Here is a 21,559-nt window from a genome sequence, read left to right as displayed (position 1 = left end):
GCGCTCAAAGATATGAAACTTCACGTAGCCTTCTGCCAAAACTATTGGCCAGGGAACGAATTATAGATTCACGAGACCAAAGATCACCTGTTAGGTTTATACAAGACGAAATATATCTCATGTTTAACCACTAAAGAGACGTCCGAGTCAGCGGCAAACATCAGAACGACTAGCCGAGGAAAGGCTGTTCCAGGCGGGGACACGAGCGCGAGCGTCCGGTGATCGCTTGGAATGGATCTCAGTCAAATGATCAAAAATCTATAAATAAACCACAGATTTGATCTCTAAAAAAGTACTTTCTCGCCTGAAAAAGTCTTAAAACTACATTTCGTGACACAATAACAGTAGAATTATATTTCAACTGTATGCTTCTAATGCCCTTGTAGCACGCGTGAGTGACGATACTTTGTCCACCAATCACCGTTCTGCAGTGAGTCTAGCTCCACCTTTTAGTACCCTTTCACTGTGCTAGGTACCCTAACGAAAGGGTACCCAAAAAGTGGTACGGTACGGTTCGGCTTTTTGGTACCATTCACAACTTTTGACAGTGGAAACGCAAATAATTGCGTACCGAACCGAACTGTACCGTACCGTACCACTCCGAGTACCGTACCGAGCCATTATACAACTTGTGCGATAGATTCCGGGTCCTCTACCGCCACACGATAGTTTTGATTTAAAAATGCCACGTTGACCACACAGAACGTTGTTTCTCATCTGTGAACATGACCTTTTCATGAATAATGAGCTAGATTTCAGTCTGACCCTCACACAAATATTTCCTATGGCTTCAGAAGACTTGGAATCTAGAGTCAAAAGGCCTTTTTAATATATATAGTTCTTCGTGGCTTTATTTCTTTATTTCTTTTTGTTTATTTTTAATTATAACATGCTTGGTCACAATCAACTGCCATGCATACAGCATTCGGGTTTAGAAAGACATGAGACGTGAAATATTCATGCTTCATGTTAAATAGAAAAAATCTTGTTCATCTGTGATTTTTGATGTAAACTTTTACAGCAATAGCCTTAGTTAACATTAAGGTGACTTAGATCACACATTATGCTTATTTAAGATGTTTTTAGCAGATCATTCAGATATAAATCACACATCATAGTAAATCTCTAGGCATTTCTTATCACACATCTAAGACCAGAGGAGTATAAATAAAGAGGTTCGAGCAAACAGAAGCTCACACATCAACTGCAAGCCACAAATGACTGCCGTGCACACACATAAACATTATGTATATAATGTATAACATAATGTATAATTTTCCAGGCCTGCTCCCTCACTGTCGTTGCTCCTCCTTTTATGCTTCCGAAACTCATCTGTGACAGATATGTTATATGACCAGGTTCAGCAGAGGTGACTCTCCTTATCAGTCAATCAACCGGCCTCCCGCTGTTCTCTCACTGCTCTCTGGCCTCCAATAATAATTTAATAGATAGATTGGAAATGCTAAATACTCTTGATATTGATAGCTAATGCTTTGGACGATATCTCTGGGTATCATCTAGCTATCTGCACAACCCTGCATGGGTTTATCGCGCATATTTCACATGTATTGTGTGAGCAGTCAAGTCGCAGCTCAAAGATCAGACCGTATAGTGTGAGCAAATGAATTGTGAAGCTTGGCTTTACATCGCATGCTTTACCTTGCTGAAATCGCACAGTGTGTGGCCGTCACAGTGCATAGGAGTGGAAAGTTCTGCGAGTGATCTACTGGCGACGTGCAAATGAACACAGATACACCCGGATCATTTCCATAATGACCAACGCAATCTACCTAGAGCAGTGCAAATTAGCATCTGGTTTAAAGGACAAGTTCTGTATTTTACAATTAAAGCCCTGTTTTAAGATCGTTTCTGATGAAATACAATGGTTAAGATTGTTTTTGTGATTGTTTTTTGCTGCTGTCCCGAGAATTTTCAGTTTCTGTGGTTGCACCCCCACATCTCTACAATGGTTGCATAGGTGCACAGGAACAATACTTTATAAAACGCATAAAACTTTAGTTTACAAAGACGTGAAACTCACCGAGTGGTCTGGGGTGTTCACTGAAATGCTCACACAAAAATCACTGCAAAAGATGCTTTCCAACAGGTTTTATTTTTGCCAAAGCGTAGATATTCAACGCACATGGCACCCTTTGGCATCAAATGAAACGCAGATATATATGGGGCAGAAGGCGCCTCCTAGTGGTCTAACCCTAACCCTACCCCATACCTAAACCTACCATAACCGATGGGGTGCCATGTGTGTTGGATGTCTACGCTTTGGAAAAAACGTCGTATATGACGCCTTGGGTTGAGAATGTGTTGGTACGTTGATGTATGGTACTACTCCGCCGCCGGAAACGTAAATGGGGTTGTTTATAGTCTTTCTGTAGTCTTAGGCCATGTCCACACTAATACGTTTTAGTTTGAAAACGTATATTTTTCTCTCCGTTTTGGCCTTCCGTCCACACTGAGACGCCGTTTTAAGTCAACAAAAACGTATCGTTTGGAAAACGCTCTCCAAAGTGGATAAATTTGAAAACGGCATTTTTCGCGTTGTAGTGTGGACGGTAAAACCGGAGGTATTTCAAAACGATGACGTAAGTTTAGTCATGTGATCCATGTAGTACCAATAGATATTCATGTTTATCGGTATTGTGCCTGTTATGTGTTATTCATTTTTACACTATTGCTAAAATATGTTACTTTCTATTTTACTTAATATGTGCTATTCTTCATAGCACAGCACTGCAAAGATGACAGATAATGTAGCTTACTCACATTTGCTGTCCTGCGGCTAAACAGGAGAGCAGTTGGGTTTTAGACCAAACATATGGTGACTGAATGCGACCTGGATTCATCCGTGATGGTGAGATATTTTGCCAAATAAAATTATCCTGTTATTGTGCGATAACATTATTATTTATTTTCCCATCTGTATCATCTCAGTGAGCTTTTGGGAAGTTTCACGCATGCGCATTAAAGTGAATTTAGAAGTTTCTCATCAACACTGAAACGTCGGAAAACGCCTGAAAACGCTAGTGTGGACGGAGAGCGTTTTTAAACGAAAACCCCGTTTTCAAATCTATCCGAATTAATGTGGACGTAGCCTAATGCAGTCGCGGTATCGTAGGCTAAGACGTAAGTGGTTTGCTTGCAATTGGCAAAGGTGCATTATCGCCACCAACTGGGCTGGAGTGTCTATTATTCAAGCTCTTAACAGAAGAATGTACGGTTATGAGGCATTTGGAAAAATAGGTCTACAGTTTTACGACTGGTAAAACACCTGTTGGAAAGCATCTTTTGCAGCGATTTTTGTATGAGCATGTCAGTCAACACCCCAGACCACTCGGTGAGTTTCAAGTCTTCGTAAACTAAAGTTTTATGCATTTTATGAAGGATTGTTCATTAAATTCTCGGGACAGCAGCATTTGTCTAAAAAACGTTATTAGCCATACTATTTCATCAGAAACAATCTTAAAACAGGGCTTTAATTGTAAAATACCGAATGTTTTAAGACATGCGTTTTTGGGGCATTGCATAATGGTACAAACACCAGTAAAATGACTAGCGCAAACCTCGCGTGATTCATTTAAATACTCTCCTCCCATACATTTTGCATGTCTACGCCTTTTCAGCGCTAATTTTTCACTGTGTGTGTTTAGTAAATCTTGACTGTAGTTTTTTAAAAGTATCTTTTTCAAAAAGTTGCACAAGCTGTTAGTAAATCTGGCCCTTAGTTTCTATCCAAAAACGTATGTGTGCTAGCACAACGCATTCTCATCCTTTAGCGTCATATAGAACGCACAAAACGGCGCTATACTACTCACATGGCACCCGTTATCGTTAATATAACACGTGCTGTGAGGGCTAAGTTTAGGTGTGGGGTAGGGTCTGCGTGTCATATTCACGCTAAAGGATTTATGACGTCTTGGGTTCGCGTGTTATATTAACGATAAAGGGTGCCATGTGCGTAGTATAGCGCCGTTTTGTCATATAGCGTTTTATGTGACGCTAAAGAATGAGAACGGGCTGGCTAGCACCACACTTTAAGTATGAAAACCTATGAATATTAATGAGATCACAATATTATGTATGCATGTAATCTGATGTAATGTGTTACACAAAAACATTCTTGGTTTGAGGTCAAACGTGGTCGATTTTTGAATATTTTGCCTCATTACACCTTTTTTCTATTTTTGTGTCTAAGAAAAACTTTTGATGAGATTTATGAATATAAATTGTCTTTAAACAGAGGAGAAGCATGGATGTGTTTACAAAGATAATAATATGAGGCCTGTTCTCTTGATTCTATCTAGTCCATTTGCGGATTCTAGGCAATTGAACTCTCAGTTGTCAGTATGTATCATGACAAAAGCCTTCACATTATCCCTTGGGGAAAGTGGTTGGGTGTGTATTTGAGACACTTACAGACTGGGTCCATTTCTTTCGTCAGCGCGAGAGAGAAATTAGAAGAGAAGAAATTAGAGTGATATTTATTCGATTGCAGTTTAGAAATGAAAGGTTTGAGAACAACATGCCCTGTATATAAATATCCACTTTGATCTCAGCGTCTAACATTGAAATTCATTTATCGTGTCAACGCAGTTTTCAACAAAGATAGATTTTTAGAAAAGTGCACCACAAGCAATGGAGCTTGAATTGCACTGTAAATTTTTGGTTTGTCATTAGCGCTGATATGAATGATGCTCTTGTCTTCACAACGCATGAGATACAGTTGTAAGATCCAAAGACTTTCTGAAAAATGAAAGTCAACAATTTTACCAACAAAGAGATACAGGAGGAATAAATGCGTCAGGATTTGGTGGAGCGTATGATTTCCGTAGTGGAGTAAGTGATTGATTTGATCTGTTATGGTAGGCGAAGAGAGGTGGGCGGAGGCCCATTGTCATTGATTTTGATGGATGCTTCCTGACTGCAGTCTAATCCATTCAGTCACTGTGAATTACACGGGCTCTGAAGGCATCAGACTTTGCTTCAACGCAGCTTGCAGCTGAAAGGCCTCACCTGGGCTTTATTCATCACACCTCTGAATGCATAACTCCCTTACATTATACATCGTTCTTTCTGTCGTTTTCCTTTTCTTTCTAGCATTCTAGCATATTTGGCGTTCTGTCTTTCAGTCTATCTAGGGTTTTATCTGTCATTCTATCATTCTATAAATCTCTCGTTCTACACTCTAAAAAATGCTGGGTTGTTTTAACCCGATTTTGGGTCAAATATGGACAAACCCAGCCACTGAGTTACATTTTTAACCCAATGTTTGAGTTTTTTTATATTTGACCCAAAATTGGGTTAAAACAACCCAGCATTTTTTAGAGTGTATCTATCTATTGTTCTTTCAATCTCTCATTCTGAGGTTGTAGGTCTGAGGTCCAGTTATAATGTTAGTCAAAATGGTCAGTTTTCCTTTTCACAACCATTCTCCATTCTCTCTTATAATTATAATTAGTTTTTATTGCTACTGTTCTTTTAGACTTTTATGTAAATTCCCACTTTGCATGTAAAAAATGTGAAAAATTTTGAACACGAGTTTGCTGTGTGTCGAGTCTAATAAAGATTTAAACAGTTTGTGGTTTTTGATTAATAATTTTTCCAGCTTTGTTTCAATAAAAGGTCTTTTTTAGTTTGCAAAGCACATTTTGGTTTATAAAGTTGTTTTTTTTTTTTTTTTTTTTTTTTTTTATTTAAGTGCAATAAATTAGAAAACATGATATGACCAATAATAAATAATACCTTTAATGGAGTAGTTCACTTTTAAAAAAAAAACGTTTGCTGGTAATTTACTCACCCCCATGTCATCCAAGCTATCCATGTCATTCTTTCTTCAGTTGAAAAAAATAAAATAAAGGTTTTGGATAAAAACATTCCAGGATTTTTCTCCATATAATGGACTTCAATGGGAATCAAATGGTTCAATGTGCAAAAGACAGTTTTAGTGCAAACTGCAAACTGTTTAAAGGGCTTTAAACGATTCAAGACGATGAATAAGGGTCTTATCAAGCGAAACGATCGCTCATCTAAAAAAAAATAACAAAGTTTAAGTTTTATAAGCTCAAATGGTCGCCTTGCTCTGTTCTGGGATGCATGTTCGTGACTCTCCTGTTCGAAATCGTTCATCAAAATGAACGAATGTTTTTTCGTATCATTTGGTTGATTCAATGAACGAAATGAACGAACTTACTCTGAAAAAGTCCGAACAGGAGAGTCACGAACGTGCGTCACAGAACAGAGCAAGGTGACCATTTGAGCTTATAAAACTTAAACTTTGTTATTTTTTAGAGCGATTGTTTCGCTTGATTCATCGTCTGGAATCGTTTAAAGCCCTTTGAACAGTTTGCAGTTTGCATTGAAACTGTCTTTTGGACCTTGAACCATTTGGTTTCCATTGACGTCCATTATATGGAGATAAACCTTAATTTATTTTCGACTGAAGAAAGAATGACATGGACATCTTGGATGACATGGGGGTGAGTAAATTATCAGCAAAGTTTTTTTTTTTTTAAAGTGAACTACTCCTTTAATAAATATTAGCTTTTTGGAGCATTTTATGTTGTTTAAAGAAAATGTTTGCAAAAGGGAAAAATTAGAGAAAATAGTTTCTATTGTTTGTATTTTTTGGTTATGTGGATGAATACGCCCATGACTTGTGAACGCTAGTACGTCGAGCATCCTGCCTCAAATTAAATGTACTCTGTTTGTTCCCATTTCGGCTCCCCCGCAGGTGAGAGAATGATGGATGTCGCCCCGGGTGCGAGCGATCGCTGGGCCGCTGGTGAGACCACAGTGTTGGAGAAAGAAGCTCTAGCCCTGGGATCAAGAGCTCCGGGGCCGCAATCAGCCAGGCAAGCCAACAGCCGGGAGCCGACGGGCACCCAGATCAGGCACCTAGGGGTCGAGCCTCTGATTCGAGCGTCACGCGCCAATCTATCCCGACCGGGTTGGGGGTCTGAGGAAAGTGTGTCTTTAGCTAGCGATTACTATGGTAGCACGTTCAGTCTTTATAGAGGAAGGACTTTTTCTGTACCCCTGTAAGTAAACCTTCCCAAGCTAAAATAAATCGCAATTAGCCACAGCCCACAATAAGCAGACCAAAACACAGATATAAAAAGATCCCTCATCAATAGACGAACAACCACAAACCCCATCACAGAGTCACAAGAGACCCTTGCTCTAACATGGTGTCCCCTGGAAGTGCTAAAGATGGGAGGGGACTGAGAACAAGACCCAGGCTGTAATTCCTCCTCTGTCTCTCTTGGTATCTGAGCTGTGCGTTTTGGTGGCCCCATGAGGCAGCTTACATCACCACAGGAATGACAGAAGATACAGTGAGTGGGCTCTCTGTGTTTGGATGAGGTTCAGCTCAGCCCACAGAGTGAAAGGGCTGTGTGAGCTGCCAAAAGCCTTACAGTTATATGTGACTCATTCATTTGCAAGTGGCAGCACAGCAAAAGTTGTTTTTTTTATATACATGTTTTTCATTTTTGGAGAGCTTATTTAAAATGACACTAAACAACTTCAGTGGATGCTCATATTAATTTCCTATTGTAATACAGTAGATATAACTTTTAAATGATGTTAATCTCAGAGATTTGATTTCTGAATCTCAGAGATTTGATTGAGTCTTTTTTTTTTGTTGCTGTGGTGGTTTGACGAGGGTTCAAAATATTCCTGGTTATTTTTTATTACAAAACGTTTTCCACTGCATATTGGTGACAAACAGCACAGATGATTTGTTACTCCAGATGAGCCAATCTGGAGTCATAATTTGTATTCATATTTTGATTTTGGTGGCTTAATGCAAGGAATATTCAACATATAGTCGATAAGTCATCCATCTAGTTGTAAAAGTTGAAGATGTGTGAGCCGTGATGAGTGTTTTCCTATGTAGTCGGTGTATGTTTTGGATTTGAATTGCTTGTGCCACTTATTTCATTCTTAAAAATAAAACTTAAACCGTGTTTTTTGTTGTTAGTTATTGGACAAAAGCCATTATCTACTCACATTTGATGTTTGACGAGTTTTATTTTAGGTGAAGTGTAAGTGTAGATATTGTTGGAAAAGAAAAGAGGGTGACTTATTGTATCTCCTGTGTCATTCATCGCTACGAAGCACTCTTCTTCACCCATGTTTGAGCCAGGGTTGACTGTAACACTCTTAACACCAAACATAACTCAAACTCTCCTTCAAATGTTAGTTTTCTTAGCCAATTATAAACCAAATTTTCAAATTTCATTCCACTCTTTTTAGCATTGAACAATACCAAGCTTTGCATATTTTCAAACCCGTTTGTTATACTTTAGTTTCTGTTGTTTCCACCCTGTTATTTGGTTCTGCTTTTGATTTGCTGCTCATTTGTATCATGAATGTGTTAAACAGAGATATATTGCTAATGACGGGCTGTTCCTTTTTGTGCCTAACCTTAAAGAAAGGCATGGCTCTGTCTAAGAGAGGGCAGACGCAGGGCAATGTCAGGTAATGATCTGGCCTTTAAAGCAGCCAACTTATTCTCTGTCAGATCTGTGTCACATCATGTACAAACTGAGATGCTGAGAGCACAATGACCTTTTGTGCAGGTCAGATTTTTTAGGAGCTGCTCAAAGAGTCTAAGAATAGACTTTCTGTAGAAGTGCTGCTCTAGGCCAAACCGTTAAATCTGAAGACAAAGCATTTAAACTCCAAAATAGTAATTGCTGAGTAAGCTTAAGGTGATGCATCTTCCATTGCCTGTACACTCATTCTGTTTTAATGTCACTAAAACATTACCATTTTACTTTGCCATCATAATAAACGTAATGGTAAAATTATGTTTAAGTTGACAAAGTTTTACCTAGCATTACTCTCTTAAAGAACTTTGAATTTCTGTCTACTAAAATTAAACTAATAATGTGTAGCTCAAAATATTGATAGGTTGAGACAAAAAAGGTTAAGCATAATAGAGCACCTCCCTCACACACTGTTATTGCCTTTTCATTCCTCATCTAGATTTATTTTCTTTTAGTTCATACTTTCCTTTGACCCCCATTATCCATACGCAAATTCTTTTCGTTTTCTACTCGCACAGCAGTCGATGCAAAATTGAAGCTGAACAAAGTTTGCATTAAACATGCTTGCATCACTTTTGTGTTAGGTATCATCGACCCCTTCGGTTTCCCCCTGGTTTTTTGTGCATGCTGTTTTCGGTGAACTGCATAGCATGAATTCTTGCATGCATGCACATGATGCCTTGAGTGACTCGCAAAGATAGGAGGGTATAGATCTTGTAAGAACTCTCAGATTGAGATGCTCTGTACAAAAAAAATTGTCATTTTTTGCACATTTTAAATATCATTGTTTCAATGGTAATGATCTCAAATAAAGTGCAGTCTAAAACACTGTGATGTGTTGAGTATTATTCCCTCAAGTAATGCCAAAAAATTGCCAAACTGTATATTCATGCGTAGATACATATGTAAATTGATTTATCTTGAATAGTACAGTGAACCATCTAGAACTGCTACTGCCAGTTGCTGGTTTTGTCATACTTTACTAACATCACATATTTTCTAAGGATCATCCTCTGTTTTAACCAAATTTGTGCTTTGTTTTTGCATGATTTTGATGCTGCATGGGAGATGTTTATAGTGCACTGGATATACAATACAAGAATTAGTTTGTCAAACTGCCGGATGGGAAGGAAGCTACACTGATTGGATTCACAGTACTGTATCAGCTCTGCTAGTTAATGGCAGTTTCTGTGCTGCGTAAACAAGTTTTTGTTTTACTGCTCTTCAGATATTTTCTAGTGCACAGCCATTTTGAATTTGACCCCTTTTAACAGTATTTTTGATGAATCAACATTTAATAGTTATGTGCCCGCTCTAATTCTTGTTTTCCTCTTCCTTCCTAGCACTGGCAAGTGAATCTTGACTTATTCTTGTAGATATCCAGTGATGTGTGGTGGTCTAGTCCAGTGATTTTGGAAGGTATAGGCTAGTAGGCATAAATTAATCTGCCATGTGCTAATATTACATTCTTTCTGCGCATTCAGTTGTGTAGTAAAGTATAAGACAAATAAATAACAATTTGTTTTAAAGTAGAATTCAGATTTCTTAATCTTATAGGTAGAGTATCATTTTACATTTAAATCTGGTCTTGACTGTCACTCCGAGATTAATGGAATATGTTTTATTCATGCTCTCCCTCATGAATCTCCTCACATTATTTTTTCTATTTCAGTTAATCAGTTAACAGAAGCTCATAATCATTTTTGATTTTATTTATCTCTCCTGAAATTTGAAAATTAGGAAGGTTCACATCAAAAAAATATTTCTCAAATTAAGACATTCGCAGAAGTAGAATTGAATTAACTTGCGCACAAACACATCCAGACAGTCCCATTTAAGATCCCACATCAGAGAAATTAGCCTCTCTGGCCCCTCTTCCAAAGTCCTCATCCAAACAGTTGGGCTCACCCCTTGCATAACCCCATACTCTAACAGAACATTTCCCTCAAACACCTTCTTTTAGGAGCCCATCTGAAGAAGTTTCGAGGGAATCTCCCCCTCAAGTCCTACCACCCCCTTCCCCCAAAATTGGCCGCTCTACTGCCTCTCCTTTGCTCAGCCGTTCTGGTTCGGCCCCTGCCACGCCCCTAGCCCCACGCAAGAAAGTTGTCATACCAACTGAATACCAAGACACAGTACCAGGAGAGTTTGAGGAGAAGATTAAGCAACCCAAATCCTCAGGCATGTCTCAGAGTAGTGCTCAAGACTCTCGACCGCAAACCCCCGTCAGCGAGTATTCCCGCAAGGAACTTACACCTCGGCCCTCACCAAAACTGACGAGAGCTAGCTCCAAGATCTTTGAGAAGGTGCGAGTTTTTGAAGAGCGCAGAAGAAGTATCGATAACCCAGAGGGGTCTATATCCGGACGTTCTTGGGCTGGATTTAATAGAGCCTCGTCCATTGACTCTGATGAAGGAGGGAGCCGGTTGGGGATCTCGAGGGAGAGCTCCAAAGAAGACCTACGTGAGGCTCTGAAGGCAGATGCAGCCCAGAGAAGGACTATGTTCAAACAGCGGGCTACTTCCCTGGAGGACAGACCCCGTTACTCCCAGAAGGTGCTGGACATTGAGAACAAGTTCACAGAGGAGCTCCAGCGCATCAAAAAACTTGTCGGTAAACCACATATGAAGAAATCCTTCTCAACAGACCAGCTCTCTACTTTTCACAGGAGCAGGCAGCCTATAGAGAAGGTAGACCCCCTCCCACCTCAGGTTCTTCAAAAACTGCAGGATAGAGAGCGTGCTCAGCGAGAGCAAGAGATGAGAGAGAGAGAGCAAGCCAAAGAAAGATCACCTCCGAAATCACCGTCTCGCAGACGAAAAGATCAACTGGCACAACAACCACTGGAAAAAGTTGAAAGTGATCTGCTTGTCCCATCCAACAAGATGGTAAGCACATTTGGGCATGAACCATCCCCACCAGAGGCCATGTCACTTTCTGATTTACCCGGGCAAAGATCTCCAAGACTGCGCGGCCCGAGCCCAAGTAGAGATAGTCCTCGGAGGTCTCCAACTGTAGAGACTCCAACTGCCATGGCTGAAGAGCGCTCTCGAGGAAGAGCTGAATCTCCATCCAGAAATGTCTTGGAGATGACATTACGCAAATTGGAACCAAGACCTGCAAGTCCACTGGTAAAACGTGTTGTTCGTGTTCAGGAAGTTCCTCAACCAGACAATGAGTCCATGCATAGGAAGACACCAATAGAAGTCACCCTGAGAAAACTGGAAAGAAGGCCTGAAAGTCCTCTGGTGCAAGGAGAAACTGTAGCCATTCAAGAATGCCCTGTTCAAGCTCCTGCCAAACCTCCAAGAGTTTCCTCATCTGAGGAAAGGATGGAGCTGGATGTGACTCCTCTTCCATTGGCACCAAAGCTCACCATACCAAAAATTATTATTGAAGAGGAGCCAATGGAGACAGATACACCTCCAGAAAAGGCTGTTAAAAGTGGCACTGGTAAAGAGGAAAGACCCCAAAGAAGCAGAGCAAGAGGACACAGACAGAGGCCAATGTCCCCTGAATTAGGCAAGTTAAGGCATATCCAGTGGGATGCAAATCTTTGACTTTGTAATATCCAAGGTGGATATACATCACATCTATTGGTTCTGACATATCTCTTTTGCTATTACAGAATCTTCGGATGACTCGTATGTGTCTGCAGGAGAGGATCCTTTAGAGGCTCCTGTGTTTGAGTTTCCACTTCAGGACACTGTGGCCTCCACTGGAACAGAGGTTCTTTTGAAATGCATCATCAGTGGCACCCCTCTCCCCGAAGGTAAGTACTTTAATGCTGCTGTAATAGTCCATCTTGTATAGCTGTTTTACTATTTTTACTGGAGGTAAAAAATACGTTTATTTTATATGCAGTAACATGGAAGAGAGACAACATTGAGATCAAGAACAGCCCAACCCATGTTGTAAAGGTAGAGGGAGAAAGGCACTCATTGCTCATCAAATGGACAAAGCCAAGTGATGCAGGAACATATACAGTTACCGCTACCAACGAGGTGGGCGAGGTGTCCAGCAGCGCTACTCTTTTCATCAAACCAGGTGAGTGTTATACGGTGAAGCTGTTCCTTCACACTGGCAGAATGTTGCTCTGCTGTTGGTTGCTAGTTGGCTTTCCTACTCAACCGCTGTATAGACCTTATTCGCAAACACCGGAAGTTGCTTACCGCGGCCATATTGTTGACATGACAACTGTCCTGCTGCCCATAGCCGCGCACAGATTTGAGTTGAGGGGGAGCTTCATCTCGTCGGTATCAAGAGAAGATAAGCTTGATTGGTGTGTGGACCCACATCAATATCAAATAATAGCATTAAGTAAAGATCCGTCCTTATTGCCAGCCGTAACCTATTCGGATATTTATATTTATCTCGATCATACAGTATCCATATAAGGTACAAACTACAATTTACCTCAACAAGGGAACATGAACGACACTCGTCTCATTCGTGGAGGTGGAAAAACAAGTGCTTTGTGACATGCAAGATTTGTTGTATTAAAATGTAAGTGCAAAAGAAAAGTTTTTTTTTTTCTTTTTTTTTAATTTTTCATTTAAAATGTTTGTGATTTTAATATAAGTGGTTACATATTTGACCACTTGCTTGAGCAACTTAATATAGTCTATAGAAGTAATGCATGAAATAATTGGCTTACGTTGTTGAAATAGTGAGTATGTGTTAAAATAAAAATAGTGAGTAGCGGGGTGTTTGTGGTACAGCCGTTGATCAGTTGTGCACTGTAATGTAAACGCAGAACACTGTATAAAGCACTGCGTCCTGCTTCTATACCGTATACACTCCGCACACGCATTGCACACGGATTATGTGTGAAACCTGTGGTAAAATGATGGGAACAGACTTTTCTGAGGGGAGTTGGCTGAAAGTTTTGCCTATTTATCCTAGCTAGCCTCTCCTGCGCTGTCTCAACCCTTTCTCCTTCCCTTCACGTTTTCTGACAGTCGGTAACTTATCGCATAAAAACTAACTTTGATGTTCTTATTACAGTTGTTAGAACAGCCGTGTATTACACAACACCATCACGCTGTTATAAAAAAAAAAAAACAGTGATAATACCATGGATAATTCCGACCCTACCTCGCTTGTCCATTGACAGACCATGCTTTCTATGTCAACAATATGGCCGCAGCAAACATTGATGACGCAGATCGAATAAGGTCTATAGGGTGACAGATCACTCCTATTGTTCATCGCATTCGTTTTTATTGGCAAAGAGCTGAACTCTGCTAAGGATGGTTGCCGTCACTCACGTCGCTGAAAATCTCAATGAAAATGAAGGAATTCAGGTTTCTTCGTCACAGCTTCATCTTTTTAGAAGACGGCTATTAGGTTTTTTTTAATGTATAGTATCAAATCAGAAGCATCAGGTCATTTTAAAGGGGTGGTTGATTGCGATTTGACTTTTTTCATTTTAAATAGTGTGTAATGTTGCTGTTGGTGCATGAACAGTATCTGCAAAGTTGCAGCGCTGAAAGTTCAATGTAACGTCTTTTAAAAATCAGGAAGTTTAATGCCTAAGTTTAATGGGACTACAGCTGGGTTTTAGACATCACCAACCCATACATTTACATCAACCCTCCCTCCGGAATATGCAAAAAAAGGGCAAGGCCATATTTCTTCGGCTCATCGAACGTGTTATTTTTTAGCTGTCAGGTCTTCTGTGTTCGGGTTTCCCACGGACGTAGTTCGTCAACAATGGATGTTTGATTATGTTCCTGAAAATTACAATCGTAATTTAGCTCTCTGTGCTGGGCATTTACGAAAGACAGCTTCCAGAATCTCCACGAATTCAATGCCGGATTCAACAAGAAACTGTTACTAAAACATGAAGCAGTTCCAACTTTAAAACCAGAGGCAGCAGTTGTAGGGCCACAACCTGTAAATAGGCTAAATAATCTTAAATGTATTTGCATGTATAATTTCAGACGTAATGTTTTGGTTTTATCAAATGCCAGCGCATAGATACTATTTCGTGTCTACGACAAACGCGTACAAACATTTTGGACCTTAATTTTCTATATGTACTAATTTTGTAAATTTACTTTATTACGTTATTTTTCGATTTGATCAAGAAAGTAAACCAATGCCAACGCTGTTTGTGTAGCTAAATAGCAGCCAGTTAGTTTGATGCTATTGCGTAAAACAAACGTGTATAAAGTTAAAAAAATATAGGCAAATTACCATTCAGAAACGTTTTGTAAGAGTCATGTTTAGGGAGGTTCTGCTTTACTCTCTTCATCGCCGCTTTCTGAGTGATTCTGGCTCATACTGATACTGCAGTATCGTCACCATTATTTACATTTGACAGGAACACATGGAACTTCGCCCGTAAATGTAATGGGCGTGAAGTATCCGGACAACGCGGACTACACAGTTTAGCCAATCACAACACACCGGCCCAAACTAACCAATCTGAGCCCATTGCCTGTTTCTGAGAGAGTGGTTTCATAGACTCAGGAAGTCAACCGGTCGTTCAAATGACAGAGGAGAAAGTGGCTTACAATAAAGGTGAAATTTATGAAAAATAAGACTTACACGAATACATGTTATATTGCACCCTATAAACACAATCATGCAAAGAAAAAAGCAGTAAACCACCCATTTAAACATATACTTGCCTAGATATTTGGTTTTAAACCATGCAGAGGAACGTTCCAAGTACATTTTTTGAGCATATACTTTTGTGCAGCAAGGATGAGCATATTGAGTTTCCAGCCTGAGTTGAGGATGTGGGAGTTTAAAGAGTAACGTATGGGATCTTAGAGGAGTGAATTTCAGTACCTTCAGATATCCATGTAGGATCAAAGGCGTTGAGTCACTCCGTCAACATGCAACCCTGCAGGGTTTGCATCTTTGTGTTGGTGTTTAAATCACCCTTATAGCAAAATAATCGTTAAATTAACCATAAAACATTTTCCTCACCGACAGCTCTGTTTTGATCACTCTGTTTGGTTGCACAGTGCTTCTGTTTTGCCTCCTCTATTATTTTCTTTGTGCTTCTTTGCTTTCTCCTTGTCTCCTTGAGATCTCCCATGTTCTCCTACTGTGGTTCTGCCTGGATAGTTACCATAGCAACCCAGAGGTTAAATTGACATATGAATTGTTTAACTCCGTGCTGGCCTCATAATGAGTGGTAAAAAAAAAAAAAAAAAAAAAAAAAAAAGATGGAAGCACATACGTTGATGAGACTGGACAAAATGGAAATGTTAGTCATAGTTAGCCACTGCTCACTTTGTTCAGTTGCTTTGTTTAACAAAAGAATTGGCAAATGGAAGTAGCTTTCATTTGCTTGTGTTAAAAAAAGTATGGAATTGCATTGCTATTGTTATTATTATCATTATCATCATCATCATTATTATTTCTTCAGTGTTTTATTTCATATGTACATATGAGAATTAATTTATGTTTGTGTATGTTGAAGTGTACAGTAAGGTTAATGTTTAGGCTGCATTTGTTTTTTAGGGCTGTCAAACGATTAATCGTGCCCAAAATAAAAGTTTGTGTTACATAATATATGTGGGTGCACTGTGTATAATTATTTTATGTATATAAATACATACACACACATGGTTGTATATATTTAAGAAATATTTTCATGTATATAGATTTATATATAATTTATATTATATATAAATATAAATATTTTATTTATAAATAATATTTTTCTTCTTAAATATACATGCATGTGTGTGTATTTTTATGTATACAAAATAATTATACACAGTGCATCCACATATATTATGTAAACACAAACTTTTATTTTGGATGCGATTAATCGCGATTAATCGTTTGACAGCGGTGAAGCCGAAGATACAGTTCTACTCTGTGGATGATAAAGTAACTTATTCTATTTGATTTTATTTAGTGTATTTTTTTTCTTCTTTTTGGTAATGTCTTTTTCAATTCTTAAGTAATTCATGGATCATTGCAGAAATTGCAAAAAAGAAATAACATTTGTCTGAAATGGAGATGTCTGAGTACATATTCTAATATTCTTCTATGTAGAGAACCCTTGTTTGTTCTAATGGTTAGAAAGAGAAAGAGAAGCTTTACCTTATTAGGGCAGTGAATACCAGGGGTATTTTTAGCACTCCTTCCTCCATGAAACGATCACTTAATAATCTCATATATAGTGGATCCTTACTTCATTGACAGCTTGTTGTTAAACCTGCCATTAGCCAACTAGGCCTTTTATTTTCCACAACAACACGACAGCTAGACAGTTGTTCCTGAGAAATCAAGAAGGCTTTTATCAACAGATGAAAGACCTGCAAAAAAATCATTTTCTTTACAGTTCATGAAACCATAGGTTTGCTGAGCTACAGCAGAAGGGAGAGAGTTTGTAAGAGGCATATAAATAGGATGGTTGCTATGAGAAGTATTTTATGGTAGTTCCTTTGACTTGAATGGAAAAAAGGGAGGACATCTGCATCTGCTTGCTCTGATGTGAATGTGAGAGGTAGTGTCTTATTGAAAGCGAGAGAGCCAGAGAGAAAGAGCAAGGGCGGGTACGGAGGACATAGTGTCTACTCCAGATTACCAGTTGAAATCTGAGGGCAATCACTATGGTGCAAATCTAAGGTGCTGACATATTAACACAAATACTGTCAGGACTGAACATGTGCTGGTGCCCTCGGTGTCGGCTTAGTACATGGCTGAGGTCTGGCTGAAGGATCAGGGCCAGGTAGGTTTGTGTTGAAGAATTTGGGTTGCGCTTTATTTTACAGTACGTGCACTTATTTGTACTTGCCTAGGAATACTGGTTAATAGAAGATAACCTCATGGTTATGGTTAAGGTTAGGTTTAGGGGTGGGTTCAGGGTTAGTACCTAGTTCTTTGCCCAGTTATTGTAATATCTCATGGGGAACAGGACTGTAAAATAAAGTGCTACCAGAATTTATATGGTGGATTTCCAGAGAATAGTACAATATTACAGATTTTGACCATCCTTTTCTATTATTGGTTTCTACTTTTGGATACCTTGTTTGTATAAAAGTTTTATTATTATTTTTTTCTTTAGAGAAAAGTGAAATGAATCAGTGTCTTTAAGCCGTTGGAGTTCTTTAAAATGTTACCGCTTTGAAATTAGAATCATACCCGAGTACATGGTAATGTATATGTATGTTCTAAGCTGTTGTAAGAAGAGCCACGGTGTCTATTTTTTGTTCTGGTACATGCATGGCCGAGTCTCACTGCACAGCTTTGCTTCAGGCCTCTCACGGCAAACGGTTTCAAGTGTTTACACGTGTATCTCGCTTGAGGAACCACTCTCCGTACTGTAGCTTATTTCTGTATGTCCATTTGTAAATCAATATCAGCAGTTTAGTTTTAGATTGAATGGATGCAACTTAAAGACACCATGAAATGGCTTGGCAAGCACTTTTTTCTTTCCCGTTTGTTGAAACAGGAAGTTGAAATGGGACTTACAGAAGGAGTACAGGGTAAAATAGCCCATAGCATTTAGTTTACATCATAGGACATCCTACTTGGCAGGTGGTATTAAAACGAGACAAGTCATCAATAATTTTTATCAAATGTGAATTCTGAAAGAGATGATCTACTGAAACAGTTGTCAATATTTGTCAACACTTTTAGGTGTACACAAGCATATTTTGTTTTCATAAGGAGTTTTGTTTTAATGTGATATGTCTAGATTAATTAAAGTTAAACATAAGTGTACATTTGACAATCAAACCTTTTAAAATTAAATAGCAGCAATCACTCGAATTTGTTGTTGTCAAGTTTGATTCGTATTTTTTACTTCTGTAAATTGTAGAGTGTAATGCATACAGCTTGAAATTCATCTCTTCTGATCATCTGCACAGAAAATCCTTAAAAAAATGTCCTATAGCATAACAATGTTGTTGTTGGTTACCCTTCTGGGTATATATTCTTTGTCTTCTGTTTTTGTGATGGTTTTTGAAAGCAATCTGTCCCTTATACTGGCATTCCCATCGTCATTGGACCTTTATGAAATTGGATTTGGGATTACAGCATCCTTTCTCTCGGCTCATGTCTTTTACCCTTCACCTTTCTAATCCATTTCTCTCTGTCGTAATTCTCTGTGAATTTCACATCTGTGATGTTGAACCCAACCCCCCACCAAAAAAAACAAACATTTTGTTCTGCAGTTTTGTTTTATAGTGTTATTTTTTTATAGTGTTATTATAGTGACATGACATATGTCTTGAATATGTTAGTAGGGTTTATGCATGTTTATGACAACTGTCATTAAGTGTCTTTCACTCAATAATGACATTTTCAATGCAAATATGACATTGTTTAAGATGTCTTTGTTATGACACCTTGACATAAACCATAACATCATAACCTGCAGTGTCTTTGTCATGACAACTTGACATTAAATTAAGTTAAACTGTCATGTGGTTGGCTTTGACATTGGCTGTCATGAGGCCATTATAACTGTGTCATGAATATTTTTTGTGACCTCAACTACAGTGGTACAAATTGAATTTGTCATTAAAGAGTTATAATGGCTTCATGACAGCCAATGTCAAAACCAACCACCTGACAGTTTAATGTAAAGTTAACCAATAAAGCTAGGTGGTTTCTTAAGTTTGATCATTAATCTGCTATGTCATGTTTATGACAGGTTGTGTTGTCTTAGTAATGTCAAGTTGTCATGAAAAAGACACTGACAGGTTATGATGTATTGGTGTCATAACAAAGACATCTCAAACAATGTCATATTTGTATTAAAAATGTCATAACTGGAGCGAATGACACTTAATGACAGTTGTCACAAACATGCATAAAACTTCCTTCATATTCATAACATATGTCATGTCATGTTAGTCTTATGCACACCCCTTCAAGTAAAGTGTTACCAAATCCATTCCAATCTTATTGGTGTTTTTTTCACAGATCCCAGTCAGGACCAGCGTGGGAACCTTGGTGTACCCATGGACATCAGCAGTCCCATCACATCTGATGAGGAGTATCTCAGTCCTCTTGAGGAGGGGATGGATTTCTCCTCCTACAGAGGACCTGAGCCTAGGAAGATCGTGGACACTCGATTCAAGGAGCCTCCAGCCTTTCAGGTATCAGAGAATGAGACAGAGATGTTAAAATATTATGTCAGAATTGACTTTTACATGCACAGCTTGTACGCACTTCATGTAAAACCCACTTCATTAGTTTTTAAGCCTTTATTCTGGAAAAGGTGTTTAGATGTTCAATATAGATTGGAATATTCATGTACACGTTATCATGTGGACATATTCTGAATAAACTAAAACATGACAATTCTTCTGCTATTCTATTTTGGAAAACCTGGAAATGCTGTTTGGATGGATATTTTTGCCATTAACTGCACATTGCCTTTTGATATTTTTAGTTAAAAATGAGCCTCTGTGTGTTTACCAACATAACAGGTTGTTATTGGAGAGCAAACAGTTATAGAAGGTCAAGAGGTGACCATGTCTGTTCGAGTGAGTGGACAGCCAAAACCCATGCTTTATTGGTGAGTTCCACACTTCAAACTTTACCTTTTAATTGTCTAGATGACTATGATTACACTTGATTTCGATAGTCCACTTTAAAAAACTATAAGTGACTTTGCAACTACATGTCAGCTAACTCTCATTAGAGTATTAATAGAATGTTTGGTTAAGGTTAATAGAATAAGTTAACATGTACTTGCAAAGTTACTCATTGTCAGTAGAATGTCTTTTGGGCAGAGGTGGGCAGAGTACACAGCTTTTTTTACTTGAGTAAAACTACATATACCCCTTGCTAAATTTTACTGAAGTACAAGTAAAAGTACTACAGTCAAATGTCTACTTAAGTAAAAGTACCGAAGTACTTGTTTTTAAAAGTACTTGAATACATTTTCTAAATATTGCATCACTACGGCCACAGTGCTGACATTTATGTACAGAAACGTCCTACACTCTTAGAAGAAAAGGTTCTATATAGAATCTTAAAAGGTTCTATCAGCGCTACGTATTTGGAACCCCTAAAAGGTTCTATACACTATTAAAAAAGGGTTCCTCTGGGTTCTATATAGAACCCTGGGGTTCCATACTTGGTCAATAGAACCTTTTACCAAAAAAAAAATGGTTCTATATAGAACCATTTTGGAGTTCCATATTATGAAGCAGGGGATGGAACCATTTCTGGTTCTAAATAGAACAGTGTACATGGAGTTATGAAAAATGTTAATATTTTTTCCTTGAAGAATGTAAAAGATATTGTAAAAGTAAAATCAAGTCATTTTCATTTTCTTACCATGTTGCTTAATTTAACATTTAAGAAAATTTCAGAAAATTCAGAAAATTGAAATAGTCTGGCGAGGTGGGGCCATGGGTTGGCACATTCCCGGGATGGACCTGCTGCGTCTTCATCCATTGTTACGTCCGTGGTTTCGTCTCTTATCTAAATCTGGCCATGGAGTTGACTTTGGCGGAAAGCTGAAGGTGATTGCTGATTGGCTGTCCCAATCAGTGGCACCTTCACAATCCAATCACGTTTGAGAAGGAAACATCAAATTGAGGGTTTCCGAGATTTTTATTTTTTCCATTTTTTTAAATTTTTTTACAAGTAGTAACAATTACTCACTGTTATGGATAGAAATGTATTGTGGTAAAGAGTACAATAATTCCTTTCAAATGTAAATTGAGTAAAGTCATGAGTATTCATGAGTAAAGTAAAGAGTCAGGAGTACTCCCCAAAAATGATACTCGAGTAAAGTACAGATCCCTCAAAATTGTACTTATGTACTGTAATCAAGTAAGTGTACTCCGGTACCGTCCGGCTCTGCTTTTGGGGAACCATCTAAAAGAGTTAGATATTAAACAGACAGACTACTAATGTTCTAATGTCTGCTAGTTACACAATTACATACAGTTAGTAGAAAGCCTGAAAGTGGACTATCGAAATAAAGAATTACCTAAATAATTCATACAGTAATATAGATTTAAAAAGTGGACTGTTCGTTCATTCATTTCTTT

General features: G+C 38.4%; 1 protein-coding gene across 6 annotated transcripts in view; it reads left to right on the top strand.

The window, feature by feature from the left end:
* Positions 1 to 21,559, top strand: part of spegb (striated muscle enriched protein kinase b) — a 74,789-nt gene that overhangs the window by 14,090 nt on the left and 39,140 nt on the right. For all 6 annotated transcript variants that reach the window (XM_089133065.1, XM_039669819.2, XM_089133061.1 and 3 more), the window contains 5 exons: positions 6,746 to 12,089; positions 12,196 to 12,339; positions 12,432 to 12,614; positions 19,473 to 19,648; positions 19,982 to 20,070. In XM_089133065.1, coding sequence (XP_088989191.1) covers positions 10,751 to 12,089; positions 12,196 to 12,339; positions 12,432 to 12,614; positions 19,473 to 19,648; positions 19,982 to 20,070 — 1,931 coding nt within the window. In that variant the 5' untranslated portion in view covers positions 6,746 to 10,750. The remainder of the gene's footprint in view (positions 1 to 6,745; positions 12,090 to 12,195; positions 12,340 to 12,431; positions 12,615 to 19,472; positions 19,649 to 19,981; positions 20,071 to 21,559) is intronic.

This window comes from Pimephales promelas, chromosome 7 (genome assembly GCF_988280905.1).
Source record: "Pimephales promelas chromosome 7, fPimPro1.hap1.1, whole genome shotgun sequence".
NCBI classification, from domain to species: domain Eukaryota; kingdom Metazoa; phylum Chordata; class Actinopteri; order Cypriniformes; family Leuciscidae; genus Pimephales; species Pimephales promelas.
Note: the sequence above shows the minus strand (reverse complement) of the source record. Positions and strands in the feature narration are given on the sequence as shown.